The sequence below is a fragment of the Mya arenaria genome, chromosome 10 (assembly GCF_026914265.1).
Source record: "Mya arenaria isolate MELC-2E11 chromosome 10, ASM2691426v1".
Lineage (NCBI taxonomy): Eukaryota > Metazoa > Mollusca > Bivalvia > Myida > Myidae > Mya > Mya arenaria.
In genome coordinates, this window is record NC_069131.1 from 30,478,331 (window position 1) to 30,505,309 (window position 26,979).

At 33.0% G+C, this 26,979-nt stretch overlaps 1 protein-coding gene across 1 annotated transcript; it reads right to left on the reverse strand.

Moving 5' to 3' along the window:
* Positions 1–8,304: 8,304 nt before the first annotated feature.
* On the reverse strand, positions 8,305–22,128 carry LOC128204574 (FMRFamide receptor-like). The gene is made up of 3 exons (XM_052905981.1): positions 21,214–22,128; positions 8,655–8,847; positions 8,305–8,381 (listed from the first exon to the last, which is right to left on the reverse strand). The coding sequence occupies exons 1-3, from the start codon at positions 22,024–22,026 to the stop codon at positions 8,305–8,307; spliced, it is 1,083 nt and encodes a 360-aa protein (XP_052761941.1). The 5' UTR covers positions 22,027–22,128.
* Between the last annotated feature and the right edge of the window lie 4,851 nt (positions 22,129–26,979).

Sequence of the window (26,979 nt, forward strand, 5' to 3'; positions counted from 1 at the left end):
ATTGATTTTGGTGACTTATGATTGTTTGAGCAGTGCATATCGGAAAAGTAGCATTGAGCTGAAATAAAATTTTAGATCAAACGCACTGCCTTACCACAGAATCATTAGAAGAGTAACTAAATTGCCCGGAATATCTAGAAATCAAATTTCACGAACGTTTTACATTCTTCCGAATATTCCGAGGATTTTTATCCCGGATTACGACCCAATTACCGTTGAATCTGCAGAATAATATATGGCAATGCGGATGCCAATATTTCACGAAAGAGGAAGGAACTTCATCCTAATTAACAAAGAAAAAGTGTTAAGTTCTAAGGGGAGATACATTTCATGAAGCTTTTATTAAACGACAAGATTATTCTGTCATTATATTGCATATATCCTTCAATGACGTTTATTGCTCCAGATGAACAGAATTAATTTTGTTTCAGCTTGGAATAAAGTTGTTGTCAAGAAGATTGCAAGACGTTGTATTTTTACTTAGAAGTACAACTTCTTACTGTTGTTTATTCAGGTATAATAGTTTGTTAGTAAAGAAGATCAAAGTTTATACGTGGAAGATATATATAACACACAAGACATATTTGAAATGGGCAATGTAACCCGTGTTCACAGAAGAATCATATAATGAAATGGCTTACATATACACAACTAGTCAACCATAAACCAGTATAATTTTATCGCAGTTGTATCTATATTATTTGCTATACATGCTATCACAAATAATAAATGCAGAATGCATTATATGTATGCACTGAATAATGTACGTACAATATTTCAATTTTCTTCCAGGATATTTAGTATCAAAGGACTTAATTTAATAACGAATGATTTAGAAGTACGATAGTAAGATAGCACAATTAGACTGGTAATATGCAGTGATTATGCTATATTGTTATCAATGGCGTTTGAGTTATTATGCGATAATTATTCTGTTAACATTACATAATAACATTGCAATGCACTGAACGTGATAGTGTTTTAAAATACTACTAAAGCACTATTTCACTAGAAATCCATACATGACTAAACTAAATAACATTGTTCCATTGCCACTCCGCTTAATGTCGAAAGGGTTTATATCGCATATTTATGTCGGTCTTATTGTGTTTTTAGAGTACCCTTCTTTATGTACGGCAGTATTTTTAAAACCTTTTTACAACATAATTTCATGAAAGTAAAGTAAAAATATGACTCGAGCACGCAGATTGACTGCTAACTACATATTAATACTTGTTTATTTATCTTTCTTATTCCAAATGCATTAAATATTGATATATAAATACAGCAAATGCATTTTTGGATCTAAATAGTTACAGCTTTAAACAGGCTTAGAATCTCCCTATAGTATTTCTTGATATATTTACATCATACGGTTTTATGCAACAGACATACCAGTTCAAGGTGTTACTCAGCTTCTACCTTGTCAATTGTAATATTGTTACTAACGGTTTAAGAAAAATGCATAAAATATCAATTTCCTAACTTAAATACAAAAATCTGCGATCTATTTTTTTGTCAGCAGTCTTATATTACTGGTTTCCATGCATTTTCGCAAAAATTGCCTGGTTCCAAGACAAAAAATAAAATAAAAAGTTGTCAAAAAGTTCAATCTGTGAAAGTGCAGCTTTAAATTTCAAATAAGATTTTCATGTTTTCTAGTCAGAAATAATAAATCCTTGAACTTCAATACCTAATAAAAGGCGGAAATTGCTAACAGTCAGTCAACAATTCCCTAAATGTTTTTTAACTTAACACGCCTAAAAAAATATTTTATTAGTTTTGTTTCTATATAATAAAAATCATTTGATTGTAATAACCATAAGATATAAGTCCCAAAACTCTAACAAATGTAACACAAAAAAAGACAAGAATAAGAATAGTGATCCTGTTACAAGGGACCGAAATTTTGAACTGCGCCATTGCATACCATACCCCAATAAAATGCAACATGTCGAATTTTAATTCTTATATTTACATTTATTTAAATCTACATTTCTGCTAAAATTAATTGATTATTCAAGTGCATTGTCTCTTTTTTCTTTCTCTCGTTGTTCTCAATGGTGGGTAAATTAGAATAACTATCGTAACCTAATTCTATACGACAATGAATGCACAGATAAAATATTTCCTTATTTATATGTTTATTTTCTATATTTTCAAGGTCAAGTATATTATAAATATGTATTATAATTGTATAATAACTAGAAAAATACAACTTGAGTTATGAAAAATTAACAATAACAATAAAACAACAAAAATATCGCCACCTACAAAGTTCTCATTATATCTCGCAATAATACCCGATACTAGCCTTTGTTAAGTCACGAGTTTTCAAATTGGAAAGAAATTCCAGTTAATTCACTTGTTGTGCGTTATTTTGAAGAATCATTTGGTGTATGAATCACGTTGGAATACGGTGTTGGACAAATCAGCAAGTGCATTGTCATTTCTTTGGAAGTAAACATTCAATAAGAATGAAACGTCTCTGTGGAAACGACAGTGGCGGTGGGTGGGGTAACGTGAACTTTCGCGGAAGGAGAGCCAGAGGACGCGATAAGACTTTGTGTTGAACTGAGCTTTTTTTGGACGTTGCTGGGTGCACTACAATATATTATTGTTTCATTTCCTCGATTTCATGTTTTGTCAGATGCTTTTTTTTTTACCAAATGTCAATTCCGAAATAAGTCTTCATCATTGTAATTTAATATTTATTCAACTGTTCCATCCATTATGAAATCATCTACAATAAAATTAATCAACTTATCGTTGCCTATTTTATTTTAACTGCTTTACTGCAGATTACAGTTTTGCATGTTGTCAATAATTTTACTACGATTTCATTGACAAAAATAGTTACGTAGTAAATATGCCCCGCCCATTAGTATTATTGAACCCAATGACAGGACAGAAGTATCGAACAAACGCACGCGATTTCGATGGGAAATGCCATTGCACTTTATACAGATATAATGTGAAATTGATGAACAACAACGATCGTTAATGAATGAAGTGTTAATGTAAATATATAATATTAAAACAATATGTATTGTGATTATCATAAAAAAACAAAAACAAGTCATTAATCTCTGAAAAAATGTAGCACACATTATATCAAACAAGAATGGTGACTTAAGATGTTTCGAGTCAACAAATAGTAATCATATATGCATTCTAGTTACAATTAAATCAAATATTAAATGATTGTTAATCACAATAAACTCAGACTTACATTTCTTAATTTCCGTCGACCCATGTCCTTATAGGCATATACACGTCAAAATTATAACAAAAAACGTGATAAATGCGTTTCTTGTTTTCAGTTCATTAGACGACCTACGTTGGTGTAGTCTTTTACTATTCCGATTTATTTCCTTTTCAATCATGTGATACTATTTTCTGTCACCCGTCGTGTCTGATTAGTAGTTAGGAAAACGACCTTTCATTTCGTTGAACTGAGATTGTCATGTTTGTATGAATACAAATAAAGAACGTGATCTAGCAATTTCAACTGATTTAAGGTAATTATTCGGATTCAGATGTTAGCGTGCTTCCATGTTAATTTGGAATTCTTGAACAATATGCTAGCCTCGTAATTAAAGCACAATAATTAATGTAGTCGTGACCAGATGAATTATTTGCTGCGTACACACTTAAAGCCTTATAAAGATATTTGCTTTGTAATCACGAGTATAATAAGTCTTTATTGTTTTAAAAACATGCAAATGTCATACAGATCAAGGTGAAATTAGTTCTGTAAACTGTACTGTAGTCGGTGAACATTTAGGTATTTTCACTGGGTACATATAACGGTCGTTATATCATGGTAACAACTTTCGTAATATTTTGACCATGTATGATAAAGCCGATTTGAAAATTACCTTTAAACAATGCAAGCAAACGTGTTTGTTATAAGTTATTTGTAAGTACTTATTTAAGTGGATAAATGTGTATATTTGTTTTCATTCCAATCTTGAATGATATCGTAGCTCGCATAAGCCGAGAATGCCTCTTAAATGCGTTATAAATGTATTCATGAGATTGACCTAGATCAACAGGTTTTTTAACAAGTAAAAGCAATAACCCTCCTTCGGCTTCAAATGTTTTACACTCACGACATGAATAACGGTTTTATTTATTTGGCGTTAATTGGGAAACACATACATTAGTCTGTTTCAAAAACGAATTCGTGAATATGTATTTTTTATGGATATGTAAATATACGTCAGAACAATACATTTCGTTTTGATGACCGATTTTTCGCTGTAAGATAATACGACGCATAAAACTTATTTGATATATTTCTCATTAGTGACCTAATTTAATTTTCATCACCATATTTGTAAATTTAGATATTCTAACCAACCTTGAACATTCTATTTAATATTATACCCATAGTGCAGAACGGGTAAGCATCAGGGGCATGACAGACTAAGTACTGCTTTTATTCATCACGAATAAGTTTGAAACATATTACGACAATAAAGTGACACGCAAAGGCTCAATCTACACCGAGTTTATAGCAATAATGAAATTAACTAAAAGACGGTATCACGTTTTAAGACATAACTATTCTTGTGAAGGATGCAATAAGAAATATATTTTTATTATTCATGTGCCTGTTGTTTACAGAATTAAGATTGTAATTTTCCAATGTCCTTGTTTAGTGCATCAAGGGTGTCGGTAAATCGACGTCGTATGTAGCGATGATTTTAACCATAGCCCAGAAACTCTTATGAAATTTCACATGAATCTTCCATTGAAAGTTTAAGGCTCTGAATTTATTGAAACGCTTACTATCGGTAGTACGCATTTGTAAAGAAAAAGTGAGTTTGATTATCAAAAAATGTGTTATTCTCCTTTTAGTTTGTATTTCGGGCTTAACAAGTTTGTCAAAATAAAGTACATTAATTTTATTTTACTTCAGTTTTTTTTGCAAAAGAATATTAAGAAATATGCATGTGTAGAAATCTTAAAATTTAATTACATTAGGAATCTGCCAGTGATGTTTGGCGTCATTGTTAACAAGGCTTTTAAATATTGTGCATGTATATCGGTGATAGGGCCTTTTGAATAATTACAAATATATGTAAAATAATTGATAAATATATGTCAATGCGTTGTTAAGCATGTTTCATTTGCAAGCAATGGTGAAAAGTTTACCCTCAAAACTCACATTATTTTGTAAAAGCTAATCAAATGTTAATTTCTATTATTTAACCTAATTCAGGTTAGTTGAGCTTTTACCCACGGCTTATACATCCCTTTGGTAAAATGTCACATATAAACTTAGAACTTGAAGGTTATTTTACACATTTTTCATCTGAACAAAATCGATTCTTACTATTATCTTTTCCAAAAAAACGGAGCAGTGCGACTAAGGTGAATTCAAGATGCCCACATTGAGATTTGGTTTAATAATGCATTAAAATCCCGAACAGTGCGACTAAGGTAAATTCAAGATGCCCACATTGAGATTTGGTTTAATAATGCATTAAAATCCCGAACAGTGCGACTAAGGTAAATTCAAGATGCCCACATTGAGATTTGGTTTAATAATGCATTAAAATCCCGAGCAGTGCGACTAAGGTAAATGCAAGATGCCCACATTGAGATTTGGTTTACTAATGCATAAAAATCCCTTGTTAAAGCCTCTCGTGACAATATTGTTATAAATGACACAACATTGTTACTTCAAACAGGGCTTTTGCACATCCATACCTAAAGTAATGCAGTCATTCGGGGTTTTCTTTGGTAAAAACAATACGTGAAAACATTCCTGTGCGATGGAATAACATAAATATCCACCCTTGCACACATATGATGTTTTTTTTTTGTTTTTTTTATTTATTTTTTTATACACATATGATGTTAGTATACATGATATGTACACTGTATCTCTGGAGGTACTTATTGGATCTTTCTTATGTATTGGGGCCATTTATTTTAATGGTTATTCATCTGAAAATACTAAAATTTTAATAAGTTTACTCTTTGATACCGAAATTGCAGAATAAATACAATTAAATTAGGGAAAAACATTGTTATTAGGGGGGGGGGGCAAACCCAAACCGGTACAGTTAAGAAGAAAATAGAATACTAACGACAAAATTGTTCGCCCACAAGGACTCTTACGTACACTGAGGAACCGTTAAACCTGTTGTTGAAAAGCGTTGCTAACCTTATTAAAATTCGTTGACTTCAAAGACAATATATTTGTTGAAGGCTTACAGTCGTCATTATCTCAGTTTCAACAATCCTAACGATTTGCCACACTCTGTCATAAAAAGAGTTCATTTTACAGACATGAGCGAGTCCCTTTAACAGGTTATTTAAATACTCATTGAAAAGATAACAAACTGTATTTATGTTCTGATATAATTGCTATATAATGCACCTTCTTAAAGAAGTTTTGATTAAAATAAAAGCAGAGAAAAACTGTCGGAAAGTATGGAACATATAATGAATGATTTGGAAAGTGAATAAGTTCAAATATTAAAAAAAAAGATGATTTGATTGAAATAAAAGCTGAGGATTTCTTTTCAAATTGGGTGTCTACAAAGGACGGTTAGGCATACGAAAATGTTAAGACTGGAAAAAAATGGTGAAGGTCATCAGTGTTTACGTTCATTGGCTGATTTTGGACGCCTTGCTAACCCATATATGTGTAATACTAAAGTGATTAAAGCAACATTCACGACTATGACAAGTTAAATCCAAAGAATGTGACAATTACTTCCTTTAATATCAAAAGCCATTTCAGCGTAAGATAAGTTGATGGTAAACACATTTCAGCCCTGAGTTCAGTAAAGGAAACCTGTCGCTTCCGAAAGGTGTGTTAAACTGCTGCTCACTGTAAACCACATCGAAAATGTTTTCGCAACGCAGGGCTGCTTAGAATGTTGTATAGAACAAGTCGGTCCTACATACATGTAATGGTTATAATAACAGATGCCTAGAATTGAATTGAATAACTCAAATCCACAGAGTACATTTTTTTAAAGAGATACAAACATTTAAATATCAGAACACAACACAAAAAGGTAGTAATGCTCGTTGGTGGGAGTTTGCAGACAGAACTTGCAAACATTCATTTGGTCTTTCATATCATTTTTTTATTGAGACGGAAATAAAATGTTTTCTATTGTAAGCGTAGTATGTTAATGTGTCTTAATTTATGTTTTGTGCGAAGAAAATAGCAAACGTTTTGTCATAAACCAGTCTCTTTGTAAGAGTCTTGCTGCATTTAGTGTAAATTGTTAGTACCGCCAAATGTTTTCTTTCAAACCTCAACATGAACGTTTGACAAAGTCATATTTATACACAGAACGAAACATTTAAGAAGTTGTGAAACTCGACAAAGGTTTAGGAAACAGAAACACCTATTTCCGTGAATCTACATGATCTAAGGACGAGAACTGACTTGAGATAGTGATTGCCATTTGGTAGTACAACACTAGCTAGTTTAGATGTCAAGTGCATTGAAACTTACTTACTTTGTAAGTCTATACTTATTTATTTAAGCTCCAGTTTGACGGAAGCTGAGAGCTTACAGATTCACGTTTGAGTTCGTGTTCTGGATTGAAATCAGTACCGGTGTTCATTTTAAGAGACATTGAGATGGTATCCCTGGTGAGGATCGATTTAGTAGAGACGTGGACACCTATACCACTTTGTAAAGCTCACCTGTATTGGTATATTGTTAATGAAAATAAAATTAATTATAAAGGAAAACATATATTTTAATGATACGTACTTACAATATGCGAGGGGTGATCCAAAATTAACGGGACTGAGTTAATTCCTTTTTTAGTATAAGTGCGAGGGTAAAGAAATTCGTACAGTTGTATAAACAATATTTACTGGATTATATCTGAAAAGTTCAAAACAATATCACAATAAATATTCATATTACGTTAATAAACATAATGTATACCAGCAACATGCGGGGACAGCCAACGTTCACAAATGACGTCGTCCGGCGTCGTGTAACAGGTGGTTTCATTAATCATTTTCAATATAATCTCCCTTGACGGAAATGCATTTTTGATGCCTTGAGATCCATTGGTCAAACATGTCTTTATATCACTGAGTATCTAAATCCGAAACAACACGATGTTATGCATGTGACAGTTCAACAGAAGTATCAAATCTGGTACCCTTTAAGGCAGCCTTAACCACTGGGAATACAAGAAAATCCATCGGAGCTAAGTCCGGAGAATAAGGAGGGTGTTCCACTAAATCGCAAGCAAGTATAATTATCTCCAACCTGGTGGATTCTGCCGTATGAGCGGGGGCGTTGTCCTAGTGTAACACTATATTATCCATGGTAACGTCGGGCCACTCTTCATCAACGCACGTGGCAAATCTATACGCAGAACCTAAATACAGAAAACATCAATGTCAAGAATAATTTTAAAATCTACTATTTATTTGACTACTTTCATATTGAGTGCCTATAATTATATTATTAAAATATTGTGTTATGATTTGTTTTAAATAATGACCATACCATTATTAAAGAAATATGTTTTATATTCTTAATTTTCAACGAAACTTTTCATAGTAAGCAGCATTAACCGTCTGTCTAATCGGAACTGCGTGTTGTAGAATCATCCCATGGCGGTCGGCAAAGAAAATGTACATTTGCTTGCCTGTTGTTCTGGTAAATTTGGCCTTCTTAGGTGTCGGTGATCCCGGAGTCTTCCACTGACGAGACTGCTCCTTAGTCTCAGGATCAAACAGGTAAATCCAGGTCTCGTCACTGGTGATAATGTGGTTCAAGAAATCATCCCCTTCCCGTCGGTAAAGTTGTAAAAACTTCCGCTTATCTCTGTAGATGACGTCCTTTACAGATGTCACTAACGTTGCGTCTACGGAACTCTTACGACCACGCCCCTTTTCATCTTCCACAGACGATCAGCCGTCACGAAATCGCCGATGCCAATCAAAAACTTGAGTCCGAGATATCTTCAGTCCTGCAGACGTCTTCTGTATCATTTCATAGGTTTTCGTCGGCGAATAACCAAGCTGACAGCAAAATCTAATCACAGCGCGAGATTCTAGCGGATTTTTGACGCCATAGTTTTAAACAGGTAGTAACGCTTGAATTGCTGTTGTTTTTAAACGGAAATAATGTCGTTAAAAATTTGTAAGATGACGTAAAATACGTCTTACGTTAATCGTGCAATTTGGCGCAAAAATATCTCTCAATATTATGAAGAAAATGACTTGCACATTTTATGCGATAAGTTGTTAACGACAGCGTCCCCGGTATTACGTCAATTGGTTGCTATAGTGATTAATAATATGGAATAACATAGATCTGCAATAAAACCAATTTCATAAATATCTTTGCCGTAGATAAAAGAGTGTATTCAGAATATTTTTAAAAAAATCTTAAGTAAAATAAAGGAAATATAGGGACAGTCCTGTTTATTCTGGATCTCGTATTCCCTTGACAGTTACGAACAGCACTTTTATCTTTACAAAACATTCTTGTTGAATCCAATCATATTAAAACTTAGGTAAATACGCTAATAATTAAGCATCTAGAGAAATTTCAACACAATTTATTGACACTCAATTAGTGGATTGAAATTTAATAACGTACACTGCACAGGGAAAAAGCGTAATTTGATTTGATAAGCAAAGTCTTTTGTCAATTAAATGTTAATGAATTGGGTGACACAAAACTTAATTAACTTATCTTTTGTGGTAATTTAAGATTACCAATTCATTTTGCGCAAAGTCGTGCTAATTTATTACCACAACTTGTTCGAAATCCTAACCATCTTGCATTAGGATGAGAAATGCATACATTTTCTTTTGGCTACACGTTAATAATTTATACGGTATGAATTATGAGTTCAACAAACCTTTGTTTGCCATAATTGGAACTTAAACTGGGACAGATTTATGATGATGTGGAACTAATAAATCGACATTGTTTGTCTTGTGCATTTCTTGTGTTTTCACCAGAAATATCTGACATGTACCCGTACGAAATAAAGGGGCGGATTCCGGGCGGAATTGAGGCGGAATTGGCACGGAATCGGTGAATTCCGCCTGGAGTATGGACGGAATCATTATTCCGCCCCATATCCCTACAAGTTTCTTGTGGATTCTGGGCGTAAAACTATTGAAAGTTCCAGGCGTAAACAAATTATGGGCGTATTTATATACTTCAACATTTGTGTGACACGGAATTTCGTACTTCGTTTTTTCTACGATACCTTTGGGACGGAATATCCTACTAAAACATTTTAGTGGCGCGTAATTTCGAACTTAGCCTTATATTTTCAGCCAAAAAATCCAAAATAATTCGAAAGTCATGAAAATTATTCAATTGTTTTTTTCCCTTTATCATTTACATTTCACATAGCGAGTTAAAAGATAAACATCTTCCATGCTTTCATCTTAACACCGCGTACTCCTTGTAATATTAAAGATGCAACAAAAATAAAAATAAAACTATAAAGGGAAGTCAAACACATAAAGGAAAAAAAAACATGACCCCATGATATAAATTTACACTCAGCTTTTATGAACTTTAAAGTCCATTTAAAATGTTACTTATGACATTAATTGGGATATTTTAACATCAATCACTTATAGCAAGTGAACTAAACTTAGCCCAGTCGGCTATAATAATTGACTTCCACTCGATTCGGGGTCATCATGTACAATACTGTGCTACAATATTTGACTCACTGATAAGCCTCATGGGCTATCAATGGGGTACACGATCCAGCTGTTTAAAAATACTCGCCTTATCTTGCAAAAATCTGGTCGGATTTCCCTTTGTGAACCTTAACCTTTATTTATTCCGGTCATGTGTTTCACAAGATGCCCACACAGAAACAATTACTGATAGACATACAAGTACCGTGCTTTGGATCCGACATTAACAACGGATAACTAGAATTTTACCAAGAAAACATTTGAACTTGCGTGAGTAACGTTATAGTTAAAACGTATGGTTGTGTGTATTGACAAACAGATGGAACATTAGCCGTGATTGATAAGATTGACGCGGACTAGGGGAGTCTTACAAATTTTGAATCGCGAAATAAAATGCATATGCTGTGTGAGACTGGCGGATAATCAAACGCAACAAGTCAAAGGGGTACGTGGACGTAATAGATGGAGGTAACTTTTCTATTTCTCGTTTTACCAGTACTGGTTTTTAAATTGTGTTTGTCTGTTCTCATTTTTACAACTATTTTGTTTGATTTACATCGAGTAATAGTTCGATGCGATGAAGAATACTTAGTTAATGCTTTACAAGATATTTGGTAGGGTATCAATACCATGTTTATTACAACCATGATACCTTATGTTTGCCTTTTTACATAATTTTCACCCGAAAAGCATTCTCACAATCATTAAACTTCACAAAGAAGTTCATATGTGCAACGAATAAAATACATCAGCATTTTCAAACCCTCGGCTTTCCCCGAAGGTTTCCGAGTAATTACAAATGCTGTCGATGTTATCATAATGAAGCTTGCCGGAATCTACCGAGTTCACATATATTCATTTTAATATGTTCATTTAAACAACAAAATATCAATTAAGTTCTGTATTATGCTGGAATAACGGTTTCAGTCTTAATTTTAAAAACAATCTTTAAATTAATAAATTTATTAAACAGAAATAACTGCATATACATGTGTTCTTGATATTTCAGCAGCCACTTTCACACGCAAAATTCGACTGCATCTCCATCAACAAATTTAACAGCAAAGGAAATGGCTTTCTCGATTAAACCTTTAAAGTGTTTAATTAATTAATGTACTATATAATTATAAAGATGTAATTCATGATAAAATAAGGGTAAAAATGAGAGCAATTATATTAAAATAATATGGATTGTGTAAACAGCTAAAATAAGTCATCATTTAATTATTATAAGGTGATAGTAACAATTAATCAAACAACTTTTACAGTTATCGGAGCATCTTAGAAAGTCAACTTCGCAAGAAAACTCCTGGCATGCCAACCATCTCCACTCCAGTAACCCCAGGCAAGGTGAGAATACATTTCAATATTGCTAAACCGTCGGTCGTCACGTATTCTGGCCTTCCGAAACATAATCATGTTCTCTACTTATTTTGTTCATACAAATATCAGAATGTTAATCAAACGGTTATTTCATGAGTCGTTTGCTAGCTAAATGAAATTCCAGTCACTAACAATATGTGTAATTAACAATATAAATCAGAAAAAAATGAACCCCGCATTTAAAGCTTTCGTTTTAAATGTGTTTGCTGCAAGAAACAATTCAACCAGCCTTGTACTATGGCATGCAACTTAAATGGCATGCAACGTATGACTTTAATTTCTGTAATTGTTCGCATGTGTCACAGGGTTATCCATAGATCATGTTTCAATTCAGGAGTGTAAATTATACAATACTATCAAATAAACCTGAAATAAACAATTTCAATAAAAGGAAATCATTAAAACTTTATTTACAATATACAGTATAAGAAAACTTTCCCAAGTTTCAACTTATTTACAGGTGAGGCTATTACCTAACAGTGGGGTTTAAAGAACGAAACATGTACCACTGCTATCCGAAAGGGGGCAAAAGTAGACAACTTGATGTATGACCTCATTGACAAGGTGTTCACCATTACCAAACTGGCGAACTCCATGGGGAACTGGTATTGAGAAACCTCGCCCTGGTGAGGCAAGAAAGTATATGCTTGGCCACTGGCAATACACGAAGGTAGATACTGTATTACAAGTAGACTGTCTAAAATAAAAATAAACATAAAACAGAGTAAAGGCTCATGGTCACCCTTGTACAAATCATTGTGCAAAAGTATCAACCGAAGACTTAGGTATCCATTCACAGAGTTAAGCAATATAGCACTCGTCTATATCACTTTTATAAGTGTGTTGTTGTTGTTTTTGAGAAGAAAAAAAAGCATTCGCTTCTCTTATGATAAGAAAGTTTATACTTTCGGTTAATAAAAAATACAATGTCTTATTTTCAGAGTTTGTGGTCTGACGGAAAGTGCTGCCATGACATCCCCTGAAGTAGATTTAAATCCGGCCACCACTAAAAGGAACACGTATGCGCGATAACAGTTGACAAATACTGGATTGATGAACAATAAGGAAGTACTCATTCTACTGTGAAGTGTACTAATGACTGAAATGATATTTTATATCCAATATGATAATTTAACTTTTATTATTCTGGGAATTTATATTTGAAATGCAGAATAAATTGAGTAAGCTTTGGTATGTTATACTGTAATTCCGTCTGAATCTGAGATTCCGCACGTAATCTGAAATTCCGCCCACGACCGAAATTCCGTCTCATTCTGAATTTCCGCCCGTAATCTGTAATTCCGCCCGTAACTAAAAATCAAGCTAAATCTAAAAATCCGCCCGTAACCTGAAATTCCGCCTGGAATTTGAATTCCGTCCCACCTCATTTACATATTTCGCCCCAAAAACCCTGCCGGGAACCGGCCGGGTTCCGCCTCTAACACTAAACATTATATTATTCAAACTACGCCTAAAAAAAATCTCCGCCCGGAACTTATAGTTAAATTCCGTACGTTAAATTTCAGTTCGGATCGAAAAAAGGATATAATGCGACGTAAACTTCAGCTGGTAACGAAGCTTGCCAGAGGATCGCATATTTCGATCCAGATCGGAAATGCATTTTAACATTTGTTTTCTTGCATACCTTGAATTATGGAAAAAAACAAGAGTAAAAGTGTCGTAGAGGAAGTGATTTTACTTTTTTACAAAATACTGCATGCGACGTTGTTAATTTGACATCCACTAGTTGCTCTATTAAACATGTCAGTGTTATTCATTTTAAAGGAACACTTCGTTTATAAATCGCGCAATATTACAATGGCCTTAGTTCCTTTCTATACTCTTTACTGTTAACGAAGTAAGAAGTGGTGAGTTGTTGTTGTGTTACTCATATTGAAAGTAACCTGCACAGGTTCGATTGATAGTTTGATAGTTATATTTGTTGTCTTGTAGCGAAATGTTTTTTTGTTTTTTTTATATTGATCATTGTGCTTTTAACAAACAGAATTTTGATCACACTTGCAGGCGTGTAGCTGCCGTTTGCTTTGTAAAACTGTATAACAGCAAACATGAGTATTGAGGTTATTGCCATACAACGGTCATTATAATGTTTCGTTGAGTAATTGTCCTTTTCGTTTTTTTCTTGCAAAATATTTATATACTTATATACACATGAATGCATTACCTTTTGATATTTACTTTGATCATAACTAAATTATTTTGTGTTGCGTTTACCCAGTGTTATTAAACCGGGTTTATGTTTAAACTATTTGCTACTGAGCTTGTTTCTGTAGTATTTTTACACAAGTATTGGTACTTGGGGTTTACCTATCAGTTTATTATTATTTGTTTTATTATCAAGTTTCCTCAAGTTAATGTATACTTTGATAAGATTTACCTTTTACTTTTTTCTTTATTTAGGATTGTTTGTAATAAGAGTGAGGGTTGTGCACATGAACTGGTTTAAACCCCTAGTAAATATACATTTTACTGACAGCTCCAAGGCGTTTCCTAACACCTCTTGATAAACATACCTAGTTGTTTATATATAGTATGTATGCACTGTGCTGTCTGTGGATTTTTGTGATGTTCTTCCACGTTTCTTGTTTGTATTTGTTCGTTTTTGTGTTCTATTTCTTTGGCGTTTACCCAGTGCCATTAAACCGGGTTAATGTTTAAACTTTTTGCTACTGAGCTTGTTTCTGTAGTTTTCAACATAAGTTTTAATGCGTAGATGGCATATTATACGAGAATAACAATCTGACAAATCCGGGACGCACGCTCACACCTGATTACAAAAAAATCAGTCGAAATTCGAGATTATGCCTTTGACGTTATTTTATATGGGAAAATCTATAATTTGAAACTCTTCTCTGAAAAGTCCGCTTCAGAGCATAAGTCAAACTTGTATTTGATAAAGAAGTACGACTAAGTAATGTAAAGACTCTGTTACGTGTGAGAAATATAATTTTCTACGTTTGAGAAAAACGAATTAGAAGAAATTTATGTTCCCTTGTTTATAATTGAATTAACGCCAGGTGGCGTTTAATAAGCACGAGTGATTCATACGCACGAGTATTTCGTACACATATGAATGTAAAAACATTCAGCGTTGGGGAACCAATACGTTTACATCGATTCAATTGATTGTTATATTTTATAAGCAAATGTTTATTGTGAAAGTTTTCTGTTATTATACAATTTCATCATATGAATGATCTATTTGTTTTCACTTGTCTAAAAAGAACATAACGATGTAATATAGGCTAGTTCAACTTGATATAGTACTTAAACATGAGTCATGTAAATGATATACATCATTGTTAAGGAGCTTCTGGCTGATGAGGCCCGACATCTAGTCGTACAAGAAAAATCCTGTAAATCGGGATGACAAACGGGCAGAGGCTTCTGAGTTTTTACCCAGAAGGAGGGTTTTATCTCAGTTTTTCCTCGGCCAGTCGACCACGTCTGTAAGCTCCATTTTTGGTCAAGGATGTTGTTATCTAGACATACTTTGCTCATTTTTCAACTTCATACAGTAAGTGTTCATCTGTTTCCCAAGTGTTTCTCTGAGACTTCCAAAATAAATACCATTGAAAAGTATTTATTTTATTGTCTTCTATAGGAGGTTATATAATGGTTTTCAGGAAAATGAGGTAATTTGTTACTCCGCATGGCGTTAGTGCACTATTGTTTTTAAACTTATGTATTAATTAAGTTATATGTTTCATGTTCAACATAATTGAAACCTTTTTTTCTGCAGAAAAAATTTGTTTATGTGTAAATATGCTATGTGAGATATCACAAACAGAAATAAAGCTTCAGAGAACCGGTATAGAAAACAATGAACATGCCGAATTTGTATTCAAATTTCAATCTTGTTGAACTGAAGATGGCCCCGAAAAAGCAAGTCATAAACATTTAGCTCTCGAGAGCTATACAAGAACATGACAGTGACAACTGTCTGGTAATTTTATATGTTCGTTTTCACAATTGTGTGTTGTATGTTGTGCTTTGTTGGGCCTCAATTCTTCGAATGTATTTAAGCTTAACAAGCATAATGGCTTACTTCCTTAAGACAACATTCTTATCAATTTTAAATTATACTAAATCAAAATCATCATATTCATAAAAAAACAACAACAACAATTAAAGTCTCAAAACTCTAAAAAATGTTACACACATTACACCAAAACAAAAATGGTGACATAAGATGTTTCGAGTGAACAATTGGTTATCATATTTGCATTTATCATAACTCAAACATCAAACTCACACGTACATTTCTTAATTTCCGTCGAATCCTGTCATTATAGGCAAATACACGTGAAAAATATAATAACAAAAAAACGTCATAAAATGTTTCTTGTTTTCAGTTTATCAGACTACCTACGCTGGTGTAGTATTTCACTATTCAGATTAATTTAATTTCAATCAAGCTGTCCTTGGAACCTTTTCTGTCACCCGTTGTGTCTGACTAGTAGTTGAGATAACGACCTTTCATTTCGTTGAACTGAGATTGACATTTTTGTATGGATACAAATCAGGAACGTGATCTAGCAATTTCAACTGATTTGAGGTAATAATTCGGATTCAGATGTTAGCGTGCTTCCCTGATATGTTTGAACTCTTACACAATATGCTAGACTCGTAATTAAAGCACAATAACTAATTTACTCGTGATCAGACAAATTATTTGATACGTACGTAAAGCCTCATAAAGATATGTTTTTGTAATCAGGAGTATAATAAGTCTTCATTGTTTTAAGATCCAGCAAAGGTTATACAGATAAAAAGTGAAATTGGTTCTGTAAATTGTACTGTAGTCGGTGAACATTTAGGTTTCTCAATTTGGTACATATACATGCTTTGGGTAATCATATCATGGTAACAATTTTCGTAATATTTTAACCATGTATGATGAAGCCGATTTGAAAATAACCTTTAAACAATGCAAGCAAACGTGTTTGTTATATGTTATTTGTATGTACTTATTTAACTGGATATCTGTGTATATTTGTTTTCATTCCAATCTTGAATGATATTGTAGCTCGCATAAGCCGAGAATGCCTCTTAAATGCGTTATAAATGTATTACTGAGATTGACCTAGATCAACAGGTATTCTAACAAGTAAAAGCAACAACTCTCCTTCGGCTTCAAATGTATATCGATTGTCAGTGATTTAAATGTGTTTAGCAAAAAAAGCGGAGAAGCTATAACAATCCAATCATCTAAACACTTTGTCATTGTTTGGCCGTTCTATGGCAGAAACCCTTATATTCATCTTTGCTGTCATGCAGTAGTATTGGATCTACAAAGACAAGCTAGAAAGTATGACCAACTATTACCAGCTATTTAAGTATCGTCATTGAAAAATAACAGTTCACAGCTTAAAAAGATATATCGTTTGGTAACTAAACTTGTCCATGTCGTTTCATGTACATATTACGTAATAATTGTTTCTACTGTTCTATTGATTTTTACTTCTTTCTGTATTTATTTACATTATTTCATAAGAGTGTTTATTTAAACTGTTACCTGAGTGAGGTTGTGCACACAAACTGGTTGCACTGTGCTGTTTGTGGAGTTTTGTGCTGTTCTTCTATGTTTCTTGTTTGTGATTTTATGTTCTATGTCTTTGGCGTTTACCCAGTGCCATTAAACCGGGTTTATGTTTAAACTTTTTGCTACTGAGCTTGTTTCTGCAGCTTTATGCATAAATATGGACCATTACAGTATGTTTAAAATTCCTAACTTCGATATCCATCCGTAGGAAGATGTCTTGACTGTACTAAGTTCTGAGAAATAATAGTCGAGAATCGCTGTTTGATTTTTAAAATGGTCATTTTCCATCTGCTTTAACTGAAACAAATACTGCACAACGCTTTCTTTCAATATTTACAATATTTGTTTTGGCAACGTTTGCTGAAAACGACAAACAGCTAATTATATCATGCTATTTTTACAGATTATACATTGGAAATTCCTGGAACACGCCCAGTCAACAACTTCAACTACGATCCTGATTAGATGCACAGTATGTGTTGGATGCAGTTGGTGCTACAAGTATGTGTTACTGCAGTTGATATTGAAAGTAGTAATTGGGTGCAGTTGGTGCTGTAGTTATGTTTTGATGCAACTGTTGCAGCATGAATGTACTGGGTGCGGATGGTGTTGCAAGTATATGTTTGATGAAGTTAGTGCTGCAATTATGTGCTAGTGCTATTGTTGTATGTATTAAGTGCAGTTGGTGCAATAAGTTAGTGTTGGATGCAATGGGTACTGCAAGCAAGTTCTAGATACAGTGTGTGCTGCTAATTATGTTGGATCGAGTGTGTACTCCCAAGAAGCAAATTACGCGTATGCTGGATGCATTGGTGTATTGTAAGTATGTGTTAAATGCGCTGGTTATTACATACATCTCATTAATAGACGCAGTGATGTATTGCTGTAAGTGTAGTGGTGTATTGCAGACTTGTTTTTTGTCAATGATGCTTAAATGCAAATGCTGCATATTTTAATGTGTCTCTAATCATTTGTAGCAACGTTAACATTTAAGATAGGGAATGCTGAATATTGATAAGCATCGTATTATTACATTTCTTAAGTATATGTTAATTAAATGAGACTTTCTGAGATTTGTATACGTTTTGTTGTTTTTGAACGAGAAGTAGTATACTCTGTTGTGCTCGCTTAGGTTGTTTGAATATTCGAAATATAGAGTTTTGCCTGATTTGTCTGCTATATGTGTTGCAATAAAAATATATTAAGTCAAGCTTGTGGTGTCAAGTATAATTGTTTTGAGGAAGTCTAGGTTATGTTGTCTGGAATATTTGACAACTTTGATTGTAAATCAAATGTATTTTACTCACGATACTAGTGAACAGACGATTTGTTGTCTGCTTTAATTACATGTCTAGTCAGCGTAATATTATTTGCGGGAATGCACGGGGTGTTCGTGCAGGGATATATAAGGTAGAGGGAAGCGTAGTTAAAACAGTATCGCAATATGTCGGGTCCCGCCCACCAACCTGTTATAAAGTTTATGACATTTTGTGATTTGTTTTAAGTTTTTAACAACGATTTTATTCTTTTCATATTGGATATTGTTTTATTTTCGCCTAACAGCATGTAGTTTGACTTCTATCTGCCATAGTTTAAATATAATATATCTTTTTTTCAAATGATCTGTATATATGCTGCAAATAACAATACATGCTCTTATATGTTTTTTTTTAAATGTAAATTAGTATAGTCTGTTATGCTCGGTTTAGATGTTTCAATCCTTGGAATATGAAGTTTAGTCAGTGATGTTGGACAAATGTATTCAAAATTAGAATTATAAAGGCTAATCTATAGTGTCCGGTATAATTGTTCAAATTCATTATTTATTGTCAAGAAGTCCAGCTTATTGTTTCTGAAATATTTGGCTAATTTAAATCTGATTTAGGAGATAATTGTTTTACTAATGATACTGGTCAGTAAACACAAACACCACAAATGTAAGATATATAGCTATACAGGGAGGCAGATAGAGAGAGAGACATATCAATATACAGACGCAATTAATACTGCTATTTACATTGGTTCTCAGATATTTTGAATACTGGTGGACGAGGGTCTGCCAAAATGACGGTCATATATTGCATAATATAGTTACACGCGAACGCATAAATATGAAGGACTACCAAACAGTGATATGATTAACGGAACTCCCATAGACTTACATATATTGTCGTCGGAGAATTAAGTCTTGAAATTATCCAAATGATAACATTGATATTGCAGACAGAAACATGAATAAAATATATGGTTCCAAAACTCAACGCAACTTTCTTTGTTAAAGTAATGTTATTTCAATATTTCAACAAATAAATTGCGTTGATTAGTTGTATGCGTACCTTGTAGACGACAATCGTGAGCGATTCAATTTTGTGATGAATACGAAGCAATCACTTAAGGGTCACTTCACTGGTAACTTGAGGATACTTTGAGTGAATGGTAACAAATTCAAAGCGAACTTTGGTAGTGGGATACAATACGGGCATAAATCATCTGTATAAACGGAATGACAATGGGAGGGCATCGTTATGATTCCTTATCATAGTCGTACTTTATTTCCAGTATGTTTTTCGGTTCATTTCACACACACATATAAAGCAAACAGACAAAAACCTCCATTGGTATTTTAACTTAAAGAGTCGGTCTGCAATATTTAAAGATGTGTTGCCTAGTTAATCTTTGCTTGGCCCTTGCCTTCCTGTATTTAAGATATTATATTGACAGTAAAAAAACACGATGATGTTAGACGTTCTTGTATTTAAATGGAGGCAACCATGTTCGGTACTATAACAAAATACAAAATAATGCATTTATGGAAAATATTAAATACTGATCAGAAAATTGTAACCGCATATTAAATAGCTAATAACGCACAAATAATAAATAACTTGTGGGTTCTAAAAGTTTTACAGTGATAAACTATCGTCTCATAAGGTAGAATACCTTGTTTTCTGCACCTTTCTTTCAAATTAAACACAGTATCCTTTACAAGAACCATTGTTTTCGATACTTATTCAACATTTTCGGTAAATTAAAACAATTGTATCATATGTGGTACATCTTATTTCGGAGAAAGAGTTCAATATTATTATTATTATTTTGATCGCCATCTCATGTAGGGTACACAACGGTGAAAGCGGAAAAATGAAAGACATTTTAAATTTATTTTTATTCTTTGTACTGACAATGAAAATAACTTCAATGTTGTCCAGGAGACTGAACATAAAATATATATCTATGGTAGAGTCTCAACAAAAAAATGCTCTAAAACGTTTGGTATATCTGTTAGTTGAAATAAGATAACAAAACTAAAGCTCACATTGGCTGTACAATATGTAACAGTAATCTGTTCTGTTATTGTTAGCAAACAATTACAAAACTGCACTTTTATAATGACTCCATCTTGTCTCCGAAGGTTTCGTCCTAGATGAATGTACTTCACGTCGGTGTGACCTAAATGACGATGATGACATAAGTGATGATGACGTCATGGAGTGTCTAGAAGCAGATTTCCCTCGAAACGTGTTGTGAAGTGGTCGGTGTACGCAACGCTGTCTATCCGAGTGCCTACATATGCATATTACGTCTTTGAATGTCTTCCTAAATTTGCTACTAAAGTACGAATACAAGAAAAAGTTAACGGAAGCATTGATTTGTACTAAAAGGTTACAAACATTACCCGCAATTTTGACCATGTCACCTTGATATGGTAAGTTATTAGCTTGAACGTAAGACCAGTAAATTAGTAAAATAGCTTGAGGAGCTTGACAGACAAGAAAAATAAGCACCACGGAAATGAGCATAAGCGTGACCCTCTGTTGTTCTTTATTCGGTTTATTAGCCTCTCCGGTAATTCTTGTCTGTGACAGAAGCTGACGTTTCCGGTTAGCCTGCCAGACAGATTTTATAAGAAGGCTATTAAACACAGCCAGCAGAACTAGAGGCGCGAAAGTGAATATCGCAACAAACCACCAGTAATAGCCAATATGATAGCTGTATGTTTCAGCAAACTCCGTGGATTCGCATTGATAGTGTGCGGAACCGTTTCGAGCGATTTTAACAATTTTTGTTTCAAAGAACTCCGGTAATGTGTTCCCTGCACTAACAACGAACGTTACTAAAATTGCAACTTTGGCCTTGCTGACTGTACACCACGCTTTGCCGCGCATTGGTAATCGAACGGCGATGAAACGCTCTAGGGTAAAACAAACCGTAAGCCATACGGCCGTGTTACTGAAAAGATCAGAGAGCACTTTGGCATTAGGTATGTACATGAAAGCCTCTTTTGAAAGATCAGTGTTTGAACAGTGTAAGAATGCCAGTGTCAAACAAAACAAAAGGTACAGGGAATCGCACACTGCAAGCGACATAAGATACACGTTTGTTGACGTCCTCATCTTCGGGTTGATTAGCACGATAATATTGAATATGTTGCCAATAATTCCACTCGAAACAACTATAGGCACTAGATATGACTGGACAATAAGTCTAGTTATATACAAGCTGAAGGAAACAGATTGCTGTATTCCCATTGTGTAATTTTCCCTATGGCTAAGGTTATGGTCACTGTGGTCTAATATTTCAGCTGCAATCACTGACATTGGTCGATGCACAGACATTAACACATTTGAACAATTATCATCCATTTTGTATCTAGGAGTGTTCTTCTTTCACAACGAGCAAGTGGAAATCCTTTTTTTCAGCGTGAATATATTCTCCTACATGTACTCCAGAGTGGTTATTACTCCAATAAAAGTATCCCCCTTCGGTAAATGCTAGATATGATTAGGACCTATTGTACTATAAGTAAGCAAGAACTTTTTGTTTTATTTATCTCCTAAAACATCTGTATTTGGTTACTTCCAAAGATGTTCCGGACAGTTATATTTGTAAGGAAGTAAATTATGAGCAAAGATAACGTGTTCCGGCAATTACAGTGGTCTAGTTGATTTATTATATGCTGATCACAAGAAACATGTGTCAATCGCGGATGCAGGATTGCAAGAAACGAGAAAGTTCTGTGACTGGCAAGATCTGAAATGAGAACATTATAATAGAATTAGGTTAATCATCAAAGGAACTGAACGATTCTGTCAAACAGAGTAACCTTAAGTAATTACATTCTCCGGCCTTGGCTCGTTGTCACGCGCCTTATATTGTATGCAATATTTATACGAAAGAGCACAATGCTTTATACTGCCAGACTAAGCTTAGAAGCCTATTGGCAAGGCCAGGTTTGTATCTATATTTAGTTTCAATACTTATATAATATTTAATGAGTTCCAACAAAAAGTGAACAATTATGTTCAAATGTTAAGAAAGTGTATGGATAACTGTTATTGAATTTGGAATCTAAAGGATTTATATTTTGGTAGTGAAAAAATTCATGCAAATGCAGAACACTACTTTATACAAATCACGAAGGTAATCTCGTATTTCTTCTAGCTTAACAGATGAACTTAACATGTCTCTGATGTCGAAATTCTTGACAATAATATAAGTATTAATTCATCTTAAGTGATTCCAGAGGGAGATGTAATGGATTAGTGTGTTCACTTAAAAGCAGTAGAGGTCTTCTTTGATAATGGCTTGTTACACTCTCAGCGTATTTATGCAACACATTATCAGTTGTATAAGACAAAAAGTGTATTCGAAAGAAACACCATAACATAAATAATACACGAATTAATTGTTTAACAACGAAAAAGCCAAATAAACAATAAAATGAAGAGATAAAAACTAAAAGGTCATCTTCTGTTCCACATTTTTGGAAAACGTACGTAAACACAAACATATTATTTAAAAATCATCCGGGATTTTGACCGAAATTATTGCGCTTGTAATAAACAACAGAGATTTCCCATTCAGGCCAGACTAAACTATTATTTAATCAGCTTATTGTCCAACGACCCAGGGGATTTGGTAAAGGACGGTTGGTCGAAAAGTAGTTTTTATGAATAATGATAAAGAATAAAATAACATAACTTCTTTATAATTTCTTTACACGTCCAAGGTTTGAGGATTCAATAACAATATGTTTGTTAAAAAAACAAAAAATAAAACGTACATAAGATCATGAATACTAGTTAAATCGCTTAGAAGAGATAGCAATTTTGGCGAGAATTGAAATCGACATCGGAAAGTCTCTTATTTATCAAATATTTTTGCACACTATTCAACGTTATAGGTTAAACTTTAATTGCAGAAAAAGAAAATTATTAAAAGTATTGCTTAGAACATTGACCTGTTTGAATAAGTCTAAAGTTTTAAAATCTTTTTAAAATTTTTGCCAAATATGTTTTGTTTGGATGTTGATAATGAGCACATCACCACAAAACGGGAGCAAACTCTCTACACATTAAAATGTAATGTATAATTTAAACAAGCAGAATCACAAACATGTAATTAATAACAATTAAATCAATGTTTAGCGAGAAAAATGAACGAAAAAATCCTACACCTAAAATATTATTTAGACAATGCGTTTTTAATTCAGGTTTTAAACATTCAAATAAAATATATTTTATCGCTGAAGGCTTAGGTTAAGCAAAAGTTAAAATACATTTTTTATAAATGATGAATAAGTCTTATAACGTTTTACAGAATATCAATAACGAAATTCGACATTGAGCCATACATTCTAAATCAACCGACAAAAACCCTTACTTTTTGATGTTAAATTCATATAGACAACCAACGAAAACTTGTAGATTAAAAAGAACTCCCATAAATAAAATAATTTTAACAATTGCGAAAATTTAAAGGATGATTTCAATATGTTTTCGAGTGTAAAATTATTTTTGATGAAGTACGGAATATATATTTAATAACCATACTTTTACAGATAGCGATATGTTTTCAAACTAAAAAAAATATGAATACCCAGAAGAAAATACAGATTTTAAATCAATTCTCTATGTTAGAGCAGTTTTATTGAAAATATATATAGTTGTGTAACACTCCTGTTTAAATAAGTCGAACTTGTGCCATTTTATTTTAGCTGTACTATTTTTATTATTTAATCTCCATTTATTTATGTATGTGGAAACAGTAAAACAAATTGATAACAATACCAAATTACTATTTATTAAATATATTGTAAAAAAGTTGCCATCAAATCTATATATTTATGGATTCTCTAGTTCCCCTCTATGTGATATTTATCTTGGTATTACCACATTTATCTATGTTTGCATTGTAATGAGTGCAAGAAAGAAAACTGGACTTAACTCGACTTTAACAATGACTTTCGCAACAAACTAATTAGACAGTCATTCTGAAATGACAAGATGTTAATTCATGTGGATGACGGTATGTAACCTCATCTGAGCGTATGTTGAACATTAAAAAAAAAACTTGCTAGGGTAAATTATAATTGGCGCCTAGTTAATTTAATTCTGAACGAAACGCATAAGCACATAAAAGTACATATTATTTTTGTGTTCGTGTTTTGTTTCTTATTACTAACTATCAATTTCCGAAATTATAGTGAATATAAAAACAATGATATAATTAAATATACCCTTAAAACAATTATACCTTGACTGATAGAAACACCATGCAACGTAATCATAACACTTGTTGTTAAAATTATCCGAAAATTATAGTTCGTCAATTAAGTATAGTTTCCTTGGATATTTAATCACCGCCATTGTCATTCATTGCTTAAATTAATATTTTACGCATGACAAATTGGACAAAACTTACACTTCTTATGTCCGACCTGTATATCCAGCAGTTATCATCAGACTAAAATAATTTCATATAAATAAGTTTGTCTACATATATGAAGACACTCCTTGGCAACACTCCTTAAGCTCTGTCTATTTAATTTTACCCGAGTCTGATGTCATTTACTAGGATTCCTTATCCTTATATATTCAGAGGTTTGCTGAAATGCCACTGAAGAAAAATACTGAAGCACGTTGGACGGATTTCCAACACAGAATAACACGAGCAGTCAGGAAGTCACCTGACGGAGCTGCAAAAACCAATATTTGAAAATGACGCTGGTCTCGTTGTTGCATCATTTGAGTCCCGATCGCTGTATATATGATAAGTGTCTTTTACACTGAAATATCTTAAAACACAGTTTTATACTTCGAAAAACCTTTATCAAATATACAATTCCCGAGTACATGTTTTACATTTTTAAGAAATCAGTGTATTTTCGCCAAATATATATCCATTTAAAACTCAAGTCAAGTGTGGCGGAGTTTATTTTCATTTTATTCTATTTATTATCGTCGATAATGCTTTGAGCTATTTGACTTTAATTTTAATAGACTAAAGATTTTGCCACATTGGGAATCCTTACTTTTACAGAAATGAAGAACTAACTGATAATATTCAGCATATGATTAACATTATTTAAATACATTCAAGAATAATTATTATAAATTCTAAATATCAAAATTAAACTAATAGTCCCTTTCTAAATATTATGATTTCCGAAAAGAAGCCTAAATTAAACTGAACCAAACTTATTACCATGTCTCATTTATCAATACTGTAGCAGACAATGACAAATCGTGAAGCACGGAATACTGTAAAAAAGGGAAAATATCAGGAGTAAACCAGGAGTCAAAATCAGGAGTCAAGATCAGTAGTCAAGATCAGGAGTCAAAAAACGTATTAGTATAGTTTTTAATATTTAAACTGATACAATATGACAAGAACATTAGAATTCCGAATAATTCGCGATGCTCGCGACATCAAGATACAAACAATGTTCTTTTCCTATTTCCCTATTTTTTGCACCAGAACACAGACAAAACAGCAACGTTTTTCAGGGTTTGCTAAAATAAAAACACATACCTTCCCATTTTTCGCAATGAAATCAGATTGTTTATCTTGTTTTGTCTTAAGTTTACATTTCGTTCAATACACAAATCCATTCATATTCGCCGCTCTGTCTGTTTGTCCGTCCCTCACATCGTTGACGGTAAATACCGACAAAGAGCAACATGCACAATTTCAAGTATTGAAAATCGTATATTCTTTATTCAATTTCCCTTAATAGCAGTTTTCACCAAAGACAACCATAAATAAAGCTTCAAATGCATCTGAAGGTTTATACATCTTGAAAATTTGACGTATCCTAATTTTAGATTAATTTCTTTACTCAGATCAGTATCTTTTATTATCTTTTAAGCACACACAAACCATATGTTTTTGAAAATGTATTTCATTGACTTTCTGAAAGCTGAAAATACGCCCGATTACATGGAAGACAAAATGGAAACGCTAGTATATGTTCACAACCTTCGAAAATAATATGTTAGTACAAATTCATTATGTATATAAGCAACATATATCGGGATAAATTTGAAGATTAATACTCAACGTAT

Bases quoted from the DNA above. Each gene is read 5' to 3' on its own strand.
- LOC128204574 (XM_052905981.1), bottom strand. From the start codon at position 22,026: ATGAGGACGTCAACAAACGTGTATCTTATGTCGCTTGCAGTGTGCGAT. The intron at 8,848-21,213 runs GTAATATGCATA...ACATCTGTAAAG, and splicing joins TTAGGAAGACATTCAAAGAC to GACGTCATCTACAGAGATAA. The intron at 8,382-8,654 runs GCAAGCAAATGT...TTCTGTATTTAG, and splicing joins CAAATTTACCAGAACAACAG to GTTCTGCGTATAGATTTGCC.